The sequence below is a fragment of the Oryzias melastigma genome, linkage group LG7 (assembly GCF_002922805.2).
Source record: "Oryzias melastigma strain HK-1 linkage group LG7, ASM292280v2, whole genome shotgun sequence".
NCBI lineage: Eukaryota > Metazoa > Chordata > Actinopteri > Beloniformes > Adrianichthyidae > Oryzias > Oryzias melastigma.
In genome coordinates this window covers 19161075-19176382 of record NC_050518.1, presented here as the reverse complement: position 1 = coordinate 19176382, position 15308 = coordinate 19161075, and the positions used below count along the sequence as shown (strand labels likewise).

Here is a 15308-nt window from a genome sequence, read left to right as displayed (position 1 = left end):
AAAAAAAAAAAAAAAATGGCGACTGAATTGACTTAATGTCTTGAAGCTGGAACTCTAGTCCAGTTCTTTTATACAGTCAATGGTTGTTTATTGTAAATGTAACTTGTGGTCATATTTGTCATTTTTTAATTTATTTTTTATCATGCAAGCATTTAGTTATAGAGATGAAATATGTAGATGAGACTACTGTGTTTGTATTTAGGAGATCGCTGAGATTTCAAAGAAGTCTTTTGTTTTTTGCGATACATGAACCGCATCTTTAGTGCCTTGCTCTGTTGGGCTTAGCCCGGAAGTGTTTGGTGACCCGATGGACTCATCTCTTCCTCTGCATCCTCCATTTACCCATCAGCCAACTCTGGTATTTAAACAATGATGTTCGAAAACGTAAACAGCAACTTCAGACATCTCAAAGCCCCCACACTTGAGTATTTTTTTAATAAATAACCTGTTTGCCTGTGCAGCAGCATCACATCTGCACCCACAACACCCATCATGCTTTCACCACTTTTGAGAAGAAACTAAGGTTTTGCAAACAGTCTGCTTCCCTCGCTGCACACAGACGCACACCTGCATACATAAACGTGCTCCTTTGCACTATAAAAACTACAAAACGCGTCGAAAAGCTCGTTTCCTTATGTGGGAAAAGCTGAGGCACTATCTGTGTGCTTCCTGCAGGGGGTGCTGCTGCGCTCCATCGCCTTCAGCCCCTCTGTGTGCGCCTCACACCCAGGTCTCTGGATACGCTCTCGGGCCTTTGGGCTTCCTGAAGCGGCTCCCAAATCCTGCCAAGTACAAAGCCAAATTAAAAAAAATATGAATAAAAAGTAGCGTGGAAGTCCCGCCTTTACGGTAACACGCAGGCCTACCAAGCTTGAACCCAGCCAACGAGGAGCTGAGTGACTGCGGAGGGGCTGCAGGTTGGGTGGGAGGCGGAGGTGGGGCGATTTTGGCTGAGGATGGAAGCTGCATTAGTCTATGTCACAAACCAACACGTTTCAGAGTAGCAGTACTTACGTCTTAGTTTATTTTTAAGACATTTGAGGCTCTGAAAGGAGGGAAAAAAATGTCAATATTTGCCTTAAAACCCCCCCTAAATGATCAAAAAGCCCTGCTGGAGTGCTTACCTTTGATCTAGTTATGCCTTTTTCACTGCTTTTGTCCGAATTGGTTCCTGAATTGTCGGTAGAACTCGGCCTGAGGCTCACGTCATGTTCCGCTTGGGCTGAAACACAAGGAGGCGCAATAAACCCTGCTGGCACATGAAAAACCCTGAGCTCATTCTTTATTTGGAAATGTTTTCTAGTCCCGTTTGTGACTACAATACTCAGAGGTTCGAGGGTTGTCTGCTGCAGAAGTTCCACTCACCGCTTCCTCCTCCAGCGGCCGCCACAGGAAGTGGGGCGAGAGGCCGAAACACTGCGAGGGGCTCTGTGGCAGAGACATGCAGATAAACCATCCAGAATACAACAACTACTATCTGGACTTCACCAAAGAACTGAGTGTATCATGCTTTAGTTTGAAGATTTACTATCTATAGATGGGAAATTTAAAAAAAAAATCCCCACCAGGTTCAAAATTAGCTAAATTTGAGGTTGTTGCACCATCGATATTTCCTGAACAAAAAAATAAATCAAATAGAAGAAATGAAATCATTTTTTTTTCTATTTCCTAGCTTGTTTCGTTCACACCTAGAATATGATTCAAGATCAAGATCAGGCTAAAAGCACATTCTTTAACGCCTGTTTAGCATATGGTCTTCACACTAAACAAGCAGGGAGGGGCTTCTCTTTGTTTTTTGCCAGCACACGACCACCAACTACAGTTGGACGAGGCTTGTGGTGAAATGTTCTAACCTTGCAAATTTCCTGAATTTTGCTCCAGACTTTTTAGCCTCGTTTTCACTGAGTTTCCACTTTCAACGAGCGTTCAGTCGATGTGGGTTCTGTATTTTAGACCCCAACAACGGCCTTAAAAATGTGCGTAGCTATGTGTAAACACCAGAGTTTTGAACGTGAAAGCTCAACACTAAAATATGTGCGTTTACATAGAATTCTTATTGGAAATGGTCGCTTGAATGCATGTTGCCGATGGCGGTGTGAACGTAGCTCCAAGTGTTTTCCCTTCTTTTCTGAAGTTTTTCCTGTTTTAGTCAGTTTCAGCTGCAGCACAGACGACTGATGATACTTTCATAACTGGCCTCAACAATGAAAAGTCTATGTAAATTCATATTTTGGCCTTCAAAAGTCTGACATTTAAGCAAGTTGAAGTCCTTTTTTTGGGCTCTCTATACATCCAACTGAATGTGCATTGATAGTTAAACTAAGGTTATGTCCGAATTCCCAATCACTATATAGAGCGTTCACCATTTCTAGTGCTGTCCGAATCTACGAATTCCAAAATCGAGTGCACTGGAAATTTCCCAGAAGTCTTTGGGAAAAACTTGCGTACATCGATAGTCAGTAGATTAGCGAATACAGACCACAATGCACTGCGGTCGAACAATTTCTAACAAAAAAAAAAAAAACGTGTTTAAATGCAATATTTGAATAAACCATCCACATTTTCACCATCAGAACACAGTGGAGTCATAAAAAAAACGTGATATGCTCATCTTTATTCGATTTTCACTTTGTGAAATTGGTGACGTCATATACGGTGTTTAGAAAAATAAAATAAAAGTAGTGAACATCGTGTCCGAATTACCTTTAAAATCCAGCGCACTATATAGTCCTACACTATGTAGTTCTTTAGTAGTTAGTGGTTAGGGGGGGGAATTCGGACACAGCCCCAGTCTCATTTTGACCAATCAGTGACTCGGATTCAGTAGTGTTGAATGGGTGAAGACCCCTTTTTCATTCACAGAGGTGCAAATAGTTTGAAAATGGATCAATAATAATTGCGATTTGTGCCGGTCTGGAATTCTATGACATCAAGTCTTTCATATATCGGAATGGAGCTGTGAAAGAAAAAGCCTGGAGCAAGATTCACGAGATTTGCACCACTTTGACATTTCACACCAACTGAGAGGACATGCATTAGCAGTCCAGGGTGACCACCAAATGGTATAAGCCCGTTGAGCACATTCCTGATAAATGTATCACAACAGTCAAGCTACTAAACAAGACCAAATCAACACCTCTGTGTCTTCACACCAGCCAGTTCTGGCCTTCTCTGGTTAGTCTTACATTACCTCTAAACCCTCCACCTAATCTGATCTGAGCTAAGAGTACACACAAGTGTTTTGACATTCATCTTTCAGTGACGACAGCACAGAACAGCGTTTCTTTGTGTGGTAACACCCTTTAACATGCTGTTTGAAGCCGTTCATATGGTTTACTTTGAAAATTCATCTGCATTTTGGTGATGGTGCTCTACCGCTACAAGATGGAGTGCAGACGTGGGTTTATAGATTTTTTAGGTGACAAAATGTCACCTAAAAAGGTGACAAAATGTCACCTATAAAGGATTTGTGTCTTTTAGGAAGTTCTTCTATCAACTTCATCTTTAGAAGATCTTCACTTTACCTTGTTTTGAACTTTTAGCCCGGACACTCTGAGGAAAACAGATGAAAAAATAAAAGTTATTGTTTTATCTTTCAGAGTTTTTTTTTCATTAGTCGTTCTTCACAGGATTTTGAAGTAGATGAAATCTGGTTTTGTCATCGTTACCTTACTCCTGATGAAAGAGTGGAGGAAACCCTTGGGCTCAGATCTGCCGGCCCACTCTGAGGACAGGCCGACCTTCGGCGCCGGCTGTGCGGGTTGCGGGCACACTGGGGCACTCCTCTCAACTGCAGTAGAACCCAACAAAAACCAAAACTTGAAGACTGACCCCAATTAAAATGGTGTTTTTAACATGCTCTTGGGACATTTTTATGATGATGGAGCACCTTAAAATTGCATTTCTGAGTATTTATTCAAATTGTTGTGAATCAGGAGCAGATGAAATAATGCAGGTTGAAAAAAAGCAAATAAGGAAATAGGAGGGTCCCGCCCACAACTTAGAGGTGAATTTCTAATAAACTCCTGCCGCTCTGCAGAAACTATGCCCTAGAAAACAACAGTTTTTTGATTTTGCTTTTGATTTTTGGCTAAAACTGCATATTTATCATTTAAAAAAATCAATGTTTTTACAATAGATCAAAAGATGATCGGAGTGGGAAATGGTAAAAATTCTGTCTAGGAGCTTACCCTGAAGAAGAGGTGGAGGCGGGTGGGGGTCCATGATCACACAGTGATTGTTGGGGTTAGAGGTCATGTCAAACTTGATCATTGGTGCTTTGAATAGGATAAAAAACACAAATAATGACAGTCAAATGCAGAATTAATCGGTACTTTTTTGAAAAACTTGTTGCTTTTTTAATTATTAGCAAACTGTTATTAGAAGGTCTTACCAGAGAGAGCCACTTCTGCTCTCCAGCTCTAGAGGAGAACACACAGATGCCTCAGAAACAGGACAAAGGCTTCTACATTCAGTCTATGATGGTGCAGCTTGAGTTCAGTGCAAACAGAGGAACTGATCATGCAAGAAATTACAATGTAGCCAAAACAGAAGATTAAGACTCAAAGAACATTTTTTTTCAAAAAAAGGTTGCTTCGTTTGTGCTGCCTAAAGAGCTAAAGTACAACTTTTCTTTGCACTAAATACATGGGAAACAGTTTGTAATTATTTTGAACATTCTGTTTTGCTTTTACCAATTTATTCCTATGAAGGATTTTCAGTCATGAGACAGTTATGATTATGACTCCTATTTCCAACGGGGATTCAAGCGATATGTGGTGAAACTACAAAAGTGACCAGAAGATTCCACAAGTTTGAAAAACAAAACTACATTTCTCAACAAAATACCAGCTTCCGGGTGAAACTGAAACTCCAAAAAGTGATCAAGAGTTTAAAAATATGTAAGTTACCATTCAAAAGTTTAGAGTCACTTCGAAATGCTCATATTTATGAAAGAAAATCTTTTTTTTTTTTCAATAAAGATGACTTTAAGCTAATCAGAAATACACTATATACATTAACAATGTTGCAAAGGATAAAACAATGACCATTCTAGCTGCAAATATCTGGGTTTTGTTGTATTCTCTACATAGTTGACTGGAGGGACATTTCCAGTAACTATCAGTGTTCTAATAATAAGGTTTGCTCATTGTGTCAGAAGGCGAACTGATGATTAGAAAACTCTTGTGCAGTCGTGTTAGCACAGCTGAAAACACTTTAGCTGGTTAGAGAAGCTACCCAACTGACCCTCCTTAGAGCAAGTTTTTGGAGCATCACATCTGTGGGTTGATTAAATGCTAAAAATTGAGAACTTTCATGTGAAACTACAGTCTATTGTTGTCATTAGGAACGTAGGCTATTTCAAAAGAGAAATTTTCCTTAAATTGAAGATTTCCTTCAATGTTGGCGCTGGTATTTTGTGGGTATTGTTTAATGAAGGTGCCAGATGAGGACCTGTGAAGCATCTATTTCTCAAACTCGAGACTCTAATGTAATTATTTTCATCCTCAATTGTGCAGTGGGGCCTCCCACTTCTTTTTCTACTCTGGTTAGAGCCTGTTTGTGCTGTTCTCTGAAGAGATTTTATTGCACACTGTTGAAGGAAATCATCTGTTCCTTGGGAATTTCTCGGATTGAATAGCCTTCATTTCTAAGAGCAAGAATAGACTGTTTAGATCTCAGAACACCTCATGAGTCATCAGATCTACGGCATCTAAAATCGAGCCACCTATGAGCCAACATATTAATTTTTTTGGAATATCTTTCATTCTAGTCTCGGTGAAGATGTTTCAAAAAAAGCTCCAGTTTGTCTCAGATCTCTGAAGAATGTTCACATAGAAGCTGTCTGGTTTATCAAGACAAATAGTGTAAATTCATTTATGATTTTGGGTCAACAGTGGTGTCCTTCTAGATCAGGGGTCGGCAACCTTTAACAGTAAAAGAGCCGTTTGGGGTCGTTTTCTACTGATCAAAACCTAAAAAGAGCTGTATAGTTTTACTTTAGCCTTTAAGAAATGTAGATTTGCATTCATTACCTTATTTTTTTAAATAATGAATTTGAATTATGTCTATTTTTTGGCACAAACAAAAGCAAAAATAGAAGAAGAACCTTGAATCTCTCAAAATGTTCTGGGTTTTGTTATTTTAGCTTTGAGTTGGACCTTGGTAGTCTTAGTTTGTGGGCTTTGTTTATTTGTTTTCTTTAGGTAGTTTTGGTTAGACAGCCATTAGCAGTGAGCTGCTGACTCCTACGGTCGACATGGCTGGATCAGCAGTCTTCATGACTCATTCTATGTTTGGCCTTGGAGCCACAAAGTAGAGATAAAAGAGCCACATGTGGCTTTGGAGCCACAGGTTGCAGACCCCGGTTCTATATCTCATGATGATGCGATTTCCCGCTTATTGTCTTTTGACATTTCTAGGCTTTTTGGTTGGTTGCTGTTTAAATGATCGGGTAGTTCAGTTTGTCATCAGTTTTCTTCATGAAGTCACATCTTCAGTCCTGTGGACCACAAACTTTTAATATAGTTTCCGTACTATAAGGCACACTCAAAACTGTCATATCGGAAAAACCACTCAGAATCAGAAACGTCAGTTCATATATTAAAAAAACTCACTTTTTTCTTCACACAACTTGAGTCCCTCATGTGGACGGCGCCCGCTGACTCAGACCAGATCTGATTCGATGAGCCTCCACCTGAATCCAGAGTCGGTGCTGATGGGACTACAGGCTGCTGATCACATGGAGCTTAAGGCAAAACATGTTACCATACAATATCAAATTCCCAATTAAATTCACAATTTATTTTTTGTTAAAAACATGATTCGTAATGATCTAAAAAGCTTTTTTTTTTGAATACCTGGATCGGTGGCTAACTCGAATGACTCTGGTGTTCGTTCTGGAAGTGGTGGGACCGGTGAAGGGGGGCTCCCTGAGGTGAAGGTCAAAAATAGGATCAAAGTGGAGACTTTAACCTTCTGTTAATGACGTGTGATTAAAAAAAACTTTTACCTGCTAACTCCTTAACAGCTTCAGCTGCAAAATTTGGGGGAAAGACAACTGACAACCTTTCACACGGATCCGGAAGCTCTGAAAAAGCAGAAAATTCCAAGTTTAGGGATGTTGTCAAGCATTATGAATAGAGAGAACATGGATTTTTATGTTTAAGCGTTCTAAACCTTCATTCACAGCCAAGACGAAGGATTCGGGGGTTCGTTCAGGAAGAGGAGGCGGTGATTCTCCACTGATGGAATCTTTGAAAATAAATGACATTTTTTGAGTATGTGTGAGAATGACAGGAACACCTGAGGTTCCCACATACCTGGAGCAGGAGAGTTTGAGGTCAGCGTCTCATCGTTTAGGAGCAGCGACGGAGTTTGGAAGATAGGGCTGAGTGTCCACGTAGAGTCTTCGGCTGGAGCCTCCTCGGGTGACGGGGAGCTCAGAGGAGTGTCAAAGTAAGGGTCCTCCACCATCAGACAAATGGCCTCCGCCACCACCTTTGCAGGTGGAGTGCTGCGTGTCAGAACATCCCCGTTCTCCTGAATGCTCTCCTCTGCAGGCTCCCTCAGGTCCGTGTGCACCCGTTTAGGTGAGGTCCGGGGCTCCATGTTGAAGCCGTGGGTGGTGACTAGAACCTCTGGAAGAGTCGGGAGGTGCTGCGGTGGATTCCAACGGTCATCCTCCTCATCTAGAAGGTGTCGTTGGTCTGGTGTGAACTCGGAGTCATCGCTCAGGTCAGACAGCTCTGGTTCAGAATCAGGTAACTCTGGTACCTGCTCAGTTCAACAGAGTGACACAAAGGCAGGATTTTGGTCATTTTTACTCAAGCTTCATTTCAGAGTTTAATGTATAGAAGATTTTTAGGATTCCAAAGCTAAAAGTATTACCATTGTGTTATGTATTCACAGTAAACAAGGTCTAGAGACCAACGTATTTCTGAATCTGACTCTGCAAGAGTTGCTCGACGTACACATATAGGTGTGCTTCAATCATAAACCCCTAAATTTGACGCGTTTCTTCCAAAAGATATTTCAAATCTCAATGTCAAAACCTTGATAAGCCAAATTAGTTCGGTTGTTCCCAATACCCCGCTCTCTGTTCACAAAACCAAAGCAAACCTATAAGAATCAAGTGGTGCAATTCCCCAAATGACCTCTAGGGGCTGGTTCGAGATGGAGGTCAAAAATCCTATTGGCTTCCATGTTAAAAAGTCCAACTTTACACCCAAAATGAACATATATTCAGCTTGGTTTTAAAAATGCTTGTGATGCTATAACTGTATTGTCTACTTTTGCTATAAAAAGTTATGTCATCACATAATTATTAACAAATGTAATATACCCAATGAAAAGTATTTGTCATAAAGTCTAGATCAAAATATGACAACACAGGATAAATTAGTCTTTTTCTCTCATTGTCAACTGTGGTAAATGTAACAAAATGGATAATAAAAACATTAGAAGATCCTAAAAACATGCTCAAAAATGACTGAAAAATTAGTAATGTGAGAGCTAAAAATTCCTAAAAAGAAATAATGACACTGAAGACTTGGCCTTTGGTCCACCCATTCCTGAGATGAGTGAGACTTTACCCCGGGACCCATGACACGCAGAGAAATACAACATATTGAAAATCAGGTAAATACTTATGCTCGGGGATACGTTTGTTTATAGCGACTGGAAAAAAGAAAAAAAAAACGCTCAGCAACTATCTAATGCTTTTCTATCTAATAGAGAAGTACGGTAACCCAACTTTGTACATTTTCTGTTAAGACTTTCACTGAAGGGACACGGTTCCCCTGAAGCTTCTTCTTCTTCTTGAACCTGCTTGTGTTTGTGTGCATTCCTCCACAGTAAGTCAAATAACCGACCACCAGCCAATAATTTACATTTCATTAAGTTAACTTATTAGAAGAGTCAGCGTGGGTGGGGGCATGACCCGAAGTTGTTCATGTCAGTGCATAAATCGACATTTTGAAACGATTTAAAACATTTCCACTGGTGAGAATGTACATCTAATTACGATTTTGAAGGCATGGAGCGGCATGTTTCCTCTTCAAAGACCATGAAGGGAAAAAAATCAAGTTAATAACCGCTGTGGTTCATGTAAGGCCGGGTGTGTGCTGCTGACACTGATCACGTCACCGTGTTCTTCTGCTTCTGAAACCACAAGCCAGCCACAGCTGCTGTGTGTGCTCTATGAGAAAGGATTGTAGTGAACAGGTTGTGTCGCACAACGGTGAGAAATGTACTGAAAATAAAACATGATTTGATTCTGAGGCTTGTTTGCAATTATTATAAGTAAGAACTACATGATATAATCTCTGAGTCATAAAAACATCCTTTTTGAGCATTATTGTGCACTCGTCAGTCACAGGCTTCTCTGAAAGCATTTCTGAGGTATATTAGGTCAAAGTTAGCATAAAGGGATCTATGCCTAACATTGTGCCCCCCAATGTTTTAACCTCCTGTTCTAGTTGTTTAAAGACTCACTTCAGTGAAAATAGAGTTTTTAACATGTTCTGATGAATCAGGAGCTGATTTGTGACATAGAAAATAAACTGTTGCCTGTTCCGCTCCATTCTGATACATTCACTTGTAGACGTCTTGATTCATGTAGATTCAAAAGATTCAAAAACGTACTGGTGGAGGCTCCAATATTTCTCAATTTTTGTTGCACTTGTAATGTCAGGTAGGAGGTGTGAGGGGCTGTAAGCTAGCTACATTGCATGTAAAGCCCTCAGAAAAGGGGAGAGGAAGGGGGTGTGGGGTCGCTCCATGCCAACGGCAACGCCCACAACTCAAAGACAAACTTTGAATGAACTCCTGCCGCTCTGCAGAAACTATGTCCTAGAAAACAATGCAGGTTTTTGATGTCCAAAACAACATAATCCTAATTTTAAAACTTCTGGGAATGTTTCAAAACTAAGAACAAATCCAAATTCTTCCCCTAAGGCTTCTCCCTACATCTACATATAGACCTCCAAACGGAGAGTTATGGAAAAATAGGCTATGTGGGATTTCCCACCCTAATCCTAAACTACTAAAAATTGTGTAGTGAGGAACTATCTAGTGCAGGGGTGTAAAACTCAATCGCACAAGAGGTCAAATCCAAACCACTTTAGGTTGCGGGCCGAACAGAATAAATATTTATTGAACACTCTAAAAGTACATTTTTAAAACTTTAAAACCTTAACTTTTTAACATAACTATGAAGTAGATATATATCATTACCTGCAGTAATGCTAGTGGAAATTGGCTGCTGAAGATGCTAGTGCTGATAGTTGAAGATGCTGAAATTGATGGCTGAAATCACGGCAGCTAATAGCTAAAAATGCAGAAGTTAATAGCTAAAAACGCTGAAGTTGACAGCTGAAAATGCTGAAACAAATAGCTGAAAAAGTTGAAGCTGATAGCCAGCTAAAATATTAGCTAAATACCAAATTATCCAAAAAAACAAACAAACAAAAAAAAAGACTTAGGTTAGCCGAAACAGATAGCATATAGCTAAAAAAATAGCTACACTTCAAAATATCCTGAAAAACTGAAAAAAAGTCAAAATTAGCCAAAACAGCTAACGTGTAAAGATTTGTCTAACTACAAAAACAGCCCAAAAAAAATTAAAAAGAAAAGCCTAAATTAGCCAAAACAGCTAGCGTATAGCTGAAAAAATAGCTAAATTAAAAAACAGCCTAAAAAATCTTGGTAAATGCCAAAAAGACCAAAAAGCTAACAGAGTGCATATTTTGCTAAAAAATGTAACAACACCCCAACCATGCCAAATGTTTGAGGGAGATTTTTGTTTTTCATGTTTTAAACAAAACAAAATCGAGTTTTTATGTTTTTTTATTTTTATTTTGTCCTGTAGTCCATTCCATCCACAGGGATGTTTAAATAGCTCACCTTGTTTTGAGGACGATCTGGTTCCATGCAGTCCAAATACCTCTGAAACAGAACTCTGATGGTTCTGTAGACCAGCAGATATTGCTCCTGAGATAAAACAACAAAAACCTGCTCTGTTAGGCGGCACGGCCCTGGGGTATGATGCAGACAATGCAAATCAACACGCCAACTCTGATATTGTGCAAGGATGTGTCTGACTTTGACACCGATGGCTTGAAATGTGGTTCTGCTTGTTCTTCACGGTTACCTTTGTTTGCACAACGGACGGCCGCTGCGTCCTCATGTCTTGAACTAGAGTGAAGATGTTGAAATCTGAAGTAATCATCTGTAAACAGGCGCAGAAGGAAACAAGTGCATAAAGTCATCTGTGTGACGAAAGAGGCTCTGAGGAGATGTCTCACCTGCTTCCTGAGGAGGTTCCACGTATAATCGATGACACACAACACTCCTGTTCTGCCACAGCCAGCACTACAATAAAAACACACATTTCCATTTAAACAGGCAGGCTTCAACAAGATTAACGCAGCTTTCCCAAATCATCACTTTTTGAGTTGTGTTCGTCTCACTGAGCCGCTGCTGAGTTCATACAACAGTCAACCAATAAAAATCAGGCAAAGTTCATTGAAACTTATTAGGGCTTAATAAGAAAAAGCTTCAGGAATCATTTGTTATTTTGGGTCGGTCTGGTCCTCACCAGACGTCATTTTCTGGACTTTGTTAGGGAGGTGTGAACGCTCCAGAGCAAACCAACGAAGCAAACCATGTCCAGGAGGATGCCAATTCACCTGGAATTAAACCCTAATTCAGTTCACTATATGAATCTGCCAACATTAGACAGGCTATTGAGAACAAAAAAATACTAGTATTAATCCCTGTGGTGTCGACCCAACACATGCTCATTTAATTGGAACAACCAGTACGTCAAAAAACGACGAGTTGGGTGCACCCAAAATGTCCATTTTTGACTCGGAGGGTCCTTTAGCCATTCATCGATATGTGACGACTTGAGGATGAGCATGTGTTGGTCATAAAAGGGATCATGAATATATGTGATTTATATATTACAAACAAAGCAACAACAGAAAAGGACAAATTCTGAAGAGTCCTTGTTTGGTTTGGAAATAAACCAGTAAAATCCATTCAGTTGGCTCATAATAAAATCAGTGTAATGTCCAAAAACAATATTAAATTTAGTACAACACACACGTTTGACACTTTCAATGTAAATGCAAACGTATGTTATGATTCACTTTCCCCACGATTTGATTTAATATAGTAACACACAGTTTGGTTTTAAACCGAGATTGGTGACGTACCTTTAAACAAACACCTGCGTGACCTTTCCAAGTGATTGGGGTTACTTTTTCGAGGACATAAATTACATTTTCTTATTATTTCTTTTTTTTTCTTCTTATTTTTTTTTTTAAATCGACCAATATAACAGTTAAAGATCCATTCTGGAGGATTTTTTACCAACAACATCCCAGTAGGGGCCACAAAGTCATACTACACCCTCTACAAAAAGAAAACACAGATTTGTATTTATTGTATGGTTTCTAAATACAAATATATTTGTTTTTTCAAGCATAAATAAAAGAGAAACATAAATAATAAATAGCCTTTTTTCAAAATATCAATTGGTTTCTAATTCGTTACAGGTCTACATGACTTTCTTTCAAAATAAAAGACATCCTGTTCCACATAAAAGCATCTCAATGCGGGGAGTGTAGGTAGTGAAATGTCAGTAGTGATGAAAAACAAACGCACACAAAACCATCACTTGTGGTGCATCTCAAACAGAAATTTATACATTTAAATAAAATATAAATAAGCCGAGTTTTCAGGAATTAAAGGAGTTGTTTGGGTTGAGTAATCAGGATTTTCATAGATATCTACAACTGCGACACTACATTGGACAAGAAATTAAAGGAACAGATTTAGATACATCCCAGCCAGGTCTAATTAAAACAATGATAGAAGCATACTGGTCACAGAAATCCCCAAAAGTAATCTCAAAAATCTATAAAGTTCTAGAAGATATGAAAGATGATACCACAGAGTATATAACAAAGAAATGGGAAAAGGAAGCAAATATTAAAATTTCAACAGATGAATGGGAAGAAATAAACAAAGGTCTATGGAAGACCACAAAGTCAACTTTTTGGAGGGAATATGGGTGGAAGCATGCTATAAGATATTTTGCAACCCCTGCACAAAGAAGACATGGAGATACGAGATGTTGTAGACTTTGTGGAAAGAATAAATCAGGTCACTTCCATTTATTTTGGGGATGTCCACTTATAAATCAATACTGGACTGAAATCAAAAGAGGCATGGAAGAAGTCCTGAAAACAATGCTTCCATTTACATTTAAAGTTATATACCTGGGAAAGACTGAAAGGGTAAATTTAAAAAGAGGTGATGACTATAAAATTTTGAACATCATGATGTTGGCCAGTAAAAAAGCAATTACCAGAAGATGGCGAAGTGGGTTAGTGCCTAAAATAGAAGAATGGGTTGAGGTGATGCTCACCATCTATAAAATGGAGAAAATGACATCTTTACTCCGGTTGGAAGTTGATAAATTTAACTCAATTTGGAAAGGATGGCTATCTTACATTAGACAATCAAGATCTGATTTTGTGTAGGACTGATGTAAAATGGAATGTATGTACTGTGTAAATACAAAAAGACTCTAAAGAGAGACTGATAAAGACTCACACCCTGGTTCAATGCTACAGTGTTCTTGAATGTTTCACTTTTGTGTTTTTGTTTCTTGCTTTATCATCCTGATTTTTCTCTGAATAACCTATGTTAACACGTATTTTATGTATGGACAAAAGATTTATTTGTTTTTTCTGCTACTTTTGTAAAATGTTATCTTGTAAAATGTAACATAAACAAATGTTTTCTGAAAACTTAATAAAAAATAAATTAAAAAATATATATATATATAAATAAGCCAGAGTTGATCCAGTGACCCTTCTCATGTTTTTCATAATTAAAATCCTTGAATTTTTATTTTAAAAAAATAGAAAGTGCCCCTTAAATGTGATTTCTGGTTGTGTGTACCGACTTCAAATTTTTTTTCTGTGGTAAACAGCACACAAACATCTGTCCAAATGTTTCACTTTTAACTATAAATCCAAACTGCTTGATGGATTGTTGGAGCATTATGGGTAATGTAGTCAGGATCCTGTTGAAGTGATAAATACTGACCTTAAAATGTTTGTGAAGGAGTTGAAATGCGTTTGACTTTTATTACTTTTTTTTTTTTTTTTGCTTAATAAACCTTGACGATAAACCTAAAATATGTCACTTTTCAAATTAAAAATAGTGCATTTTTCTGTAACCAGAGAGCCACAATAGAGGGGTGAAAGAGCCGCATGTGGCTCAGGAGCCGCAGGTTGCAGGTTTACCGTGCAAATTAATATGAAGAAAAACTATGATTTAAAACTTTGTGAAGATAATGGAAACAAAAAGAAATATAAGTTAAATACTTCAGGTGCAAAATATACCTTACTCACACACAAGATAAGAAATTCTGTCACATGTCCAGTAAAAAAGTAAGAAGTTTAATGCTAAAATTTTAGTCTACAATGTTGTTTTACAGACAAATATTAAAATAACTACTTTTTCCATCTATAGAAATCACAACGAAGCAGCAGAATTAGAATGTTTCTTGGTACGCCACACAAAGTTTACAAAACAGTCAGCACATTATGAAATGCGTTTATTTAAATCATTGTTTTAAATGCAATGTGGGGTTCAATCACTAAAAAGTGACTGCAGATTCTAGTATTAACATTATAAACAAGTGACATAAGACGATTTCCTCTATGGAAACTATGCACCGTTGTAATGGGGTAGAACAAATGTTGGTTTGCTGCATTTCTTTTAAAAGCTTCCTGTCTTACAAAGTACGTTATGCTGTTTAGAACAGGTTTCAAAGACGAAAAAAAATGTAAACAATTAACTAGTATGGTCTTGATGGGAGCCAACGCATTTTTATTTGCAGGCGTCTGTGAGGAGCTGCCAAAAATACAAAAGCGACTGAATGGTGCACGGTGGGTCATCAACTGAACGCCCGCGCTCGTTTCCTGTGTCACACTGAGAAGAGGAGCAGCCTCGGCTTCGATGCCCACGAAAAAACTGGCAACCGAAGCAGCGCCCTGATCAAAACCAAAAGTGTGGGTTTGTTCTTCTAATCTCTGCTTGAGAAAAACTTCTACACATGTGAGGGAATGATTGTGTACATACACATAAAATGACTAAGATACAACAAACATGTGTAAAAGCAGAAGATCTAAAAAGAAAAAAAAAACAACAAACCTCTGAAGGCCAATGGGATTTATATATATATATATATATATATATATATATATATATATATATATATATAT

The 15308-nt window shown here is 38.4% G+C and overlaps 1 protein-coding gene across 1 annotated transcript in view; it reads right to left on the bottom strand.

Annotated features, from left to right (window-relative positions):
- Positions 1 to 3: 3 nt before the first annotated feature.
- Positions 4 to 15308, bottom strand: part of ptpn22 (protein tyrosine phosphatase non-receptor type 22) — a gene marked incomplete at its 3' end in the record, with an annotated part of 240451 nt that continues 225146 nt past the window's right edge. Inside the window, 17 exon segments of the mRNA XM_024292681.2 lie at positions 4 to 782; positions 867 to 950; positions 1015 to 1045; positions 1125 to 1222; positions 1366 to 1428; positions 3525 to 3552; positions 3669 to 3790; positions 4191 to 4277; positions 4394 to 4421; positions 6618 to 6748; positions 6861 to 6932; positions 7013 to 7090; positions 7180 to 7254; positions 7323 to 7776; positions 10906 to 10992; positions 11153 to 11230; positions 11307 to 11373. Coding sequence (XP_024148449.1) covers positions 721 to 782; positions 867 to 950; positions 1015 to 1045; positions 1125 to 1222; positions 1366 to 1428; positions 3525 to 3552; positions 3669 to 3790; positions 4191 to 4277; positions 4394 to 4421; positions 6618 to 6748; positions 6861 to 6932; positions 7013 to 7090; positions 7180 to 7254; positions 7323 to 7776; positions 10906 to 10992; positions 11153 to 11230; positions 11307 to 11373 — 1645 coding nt within the window.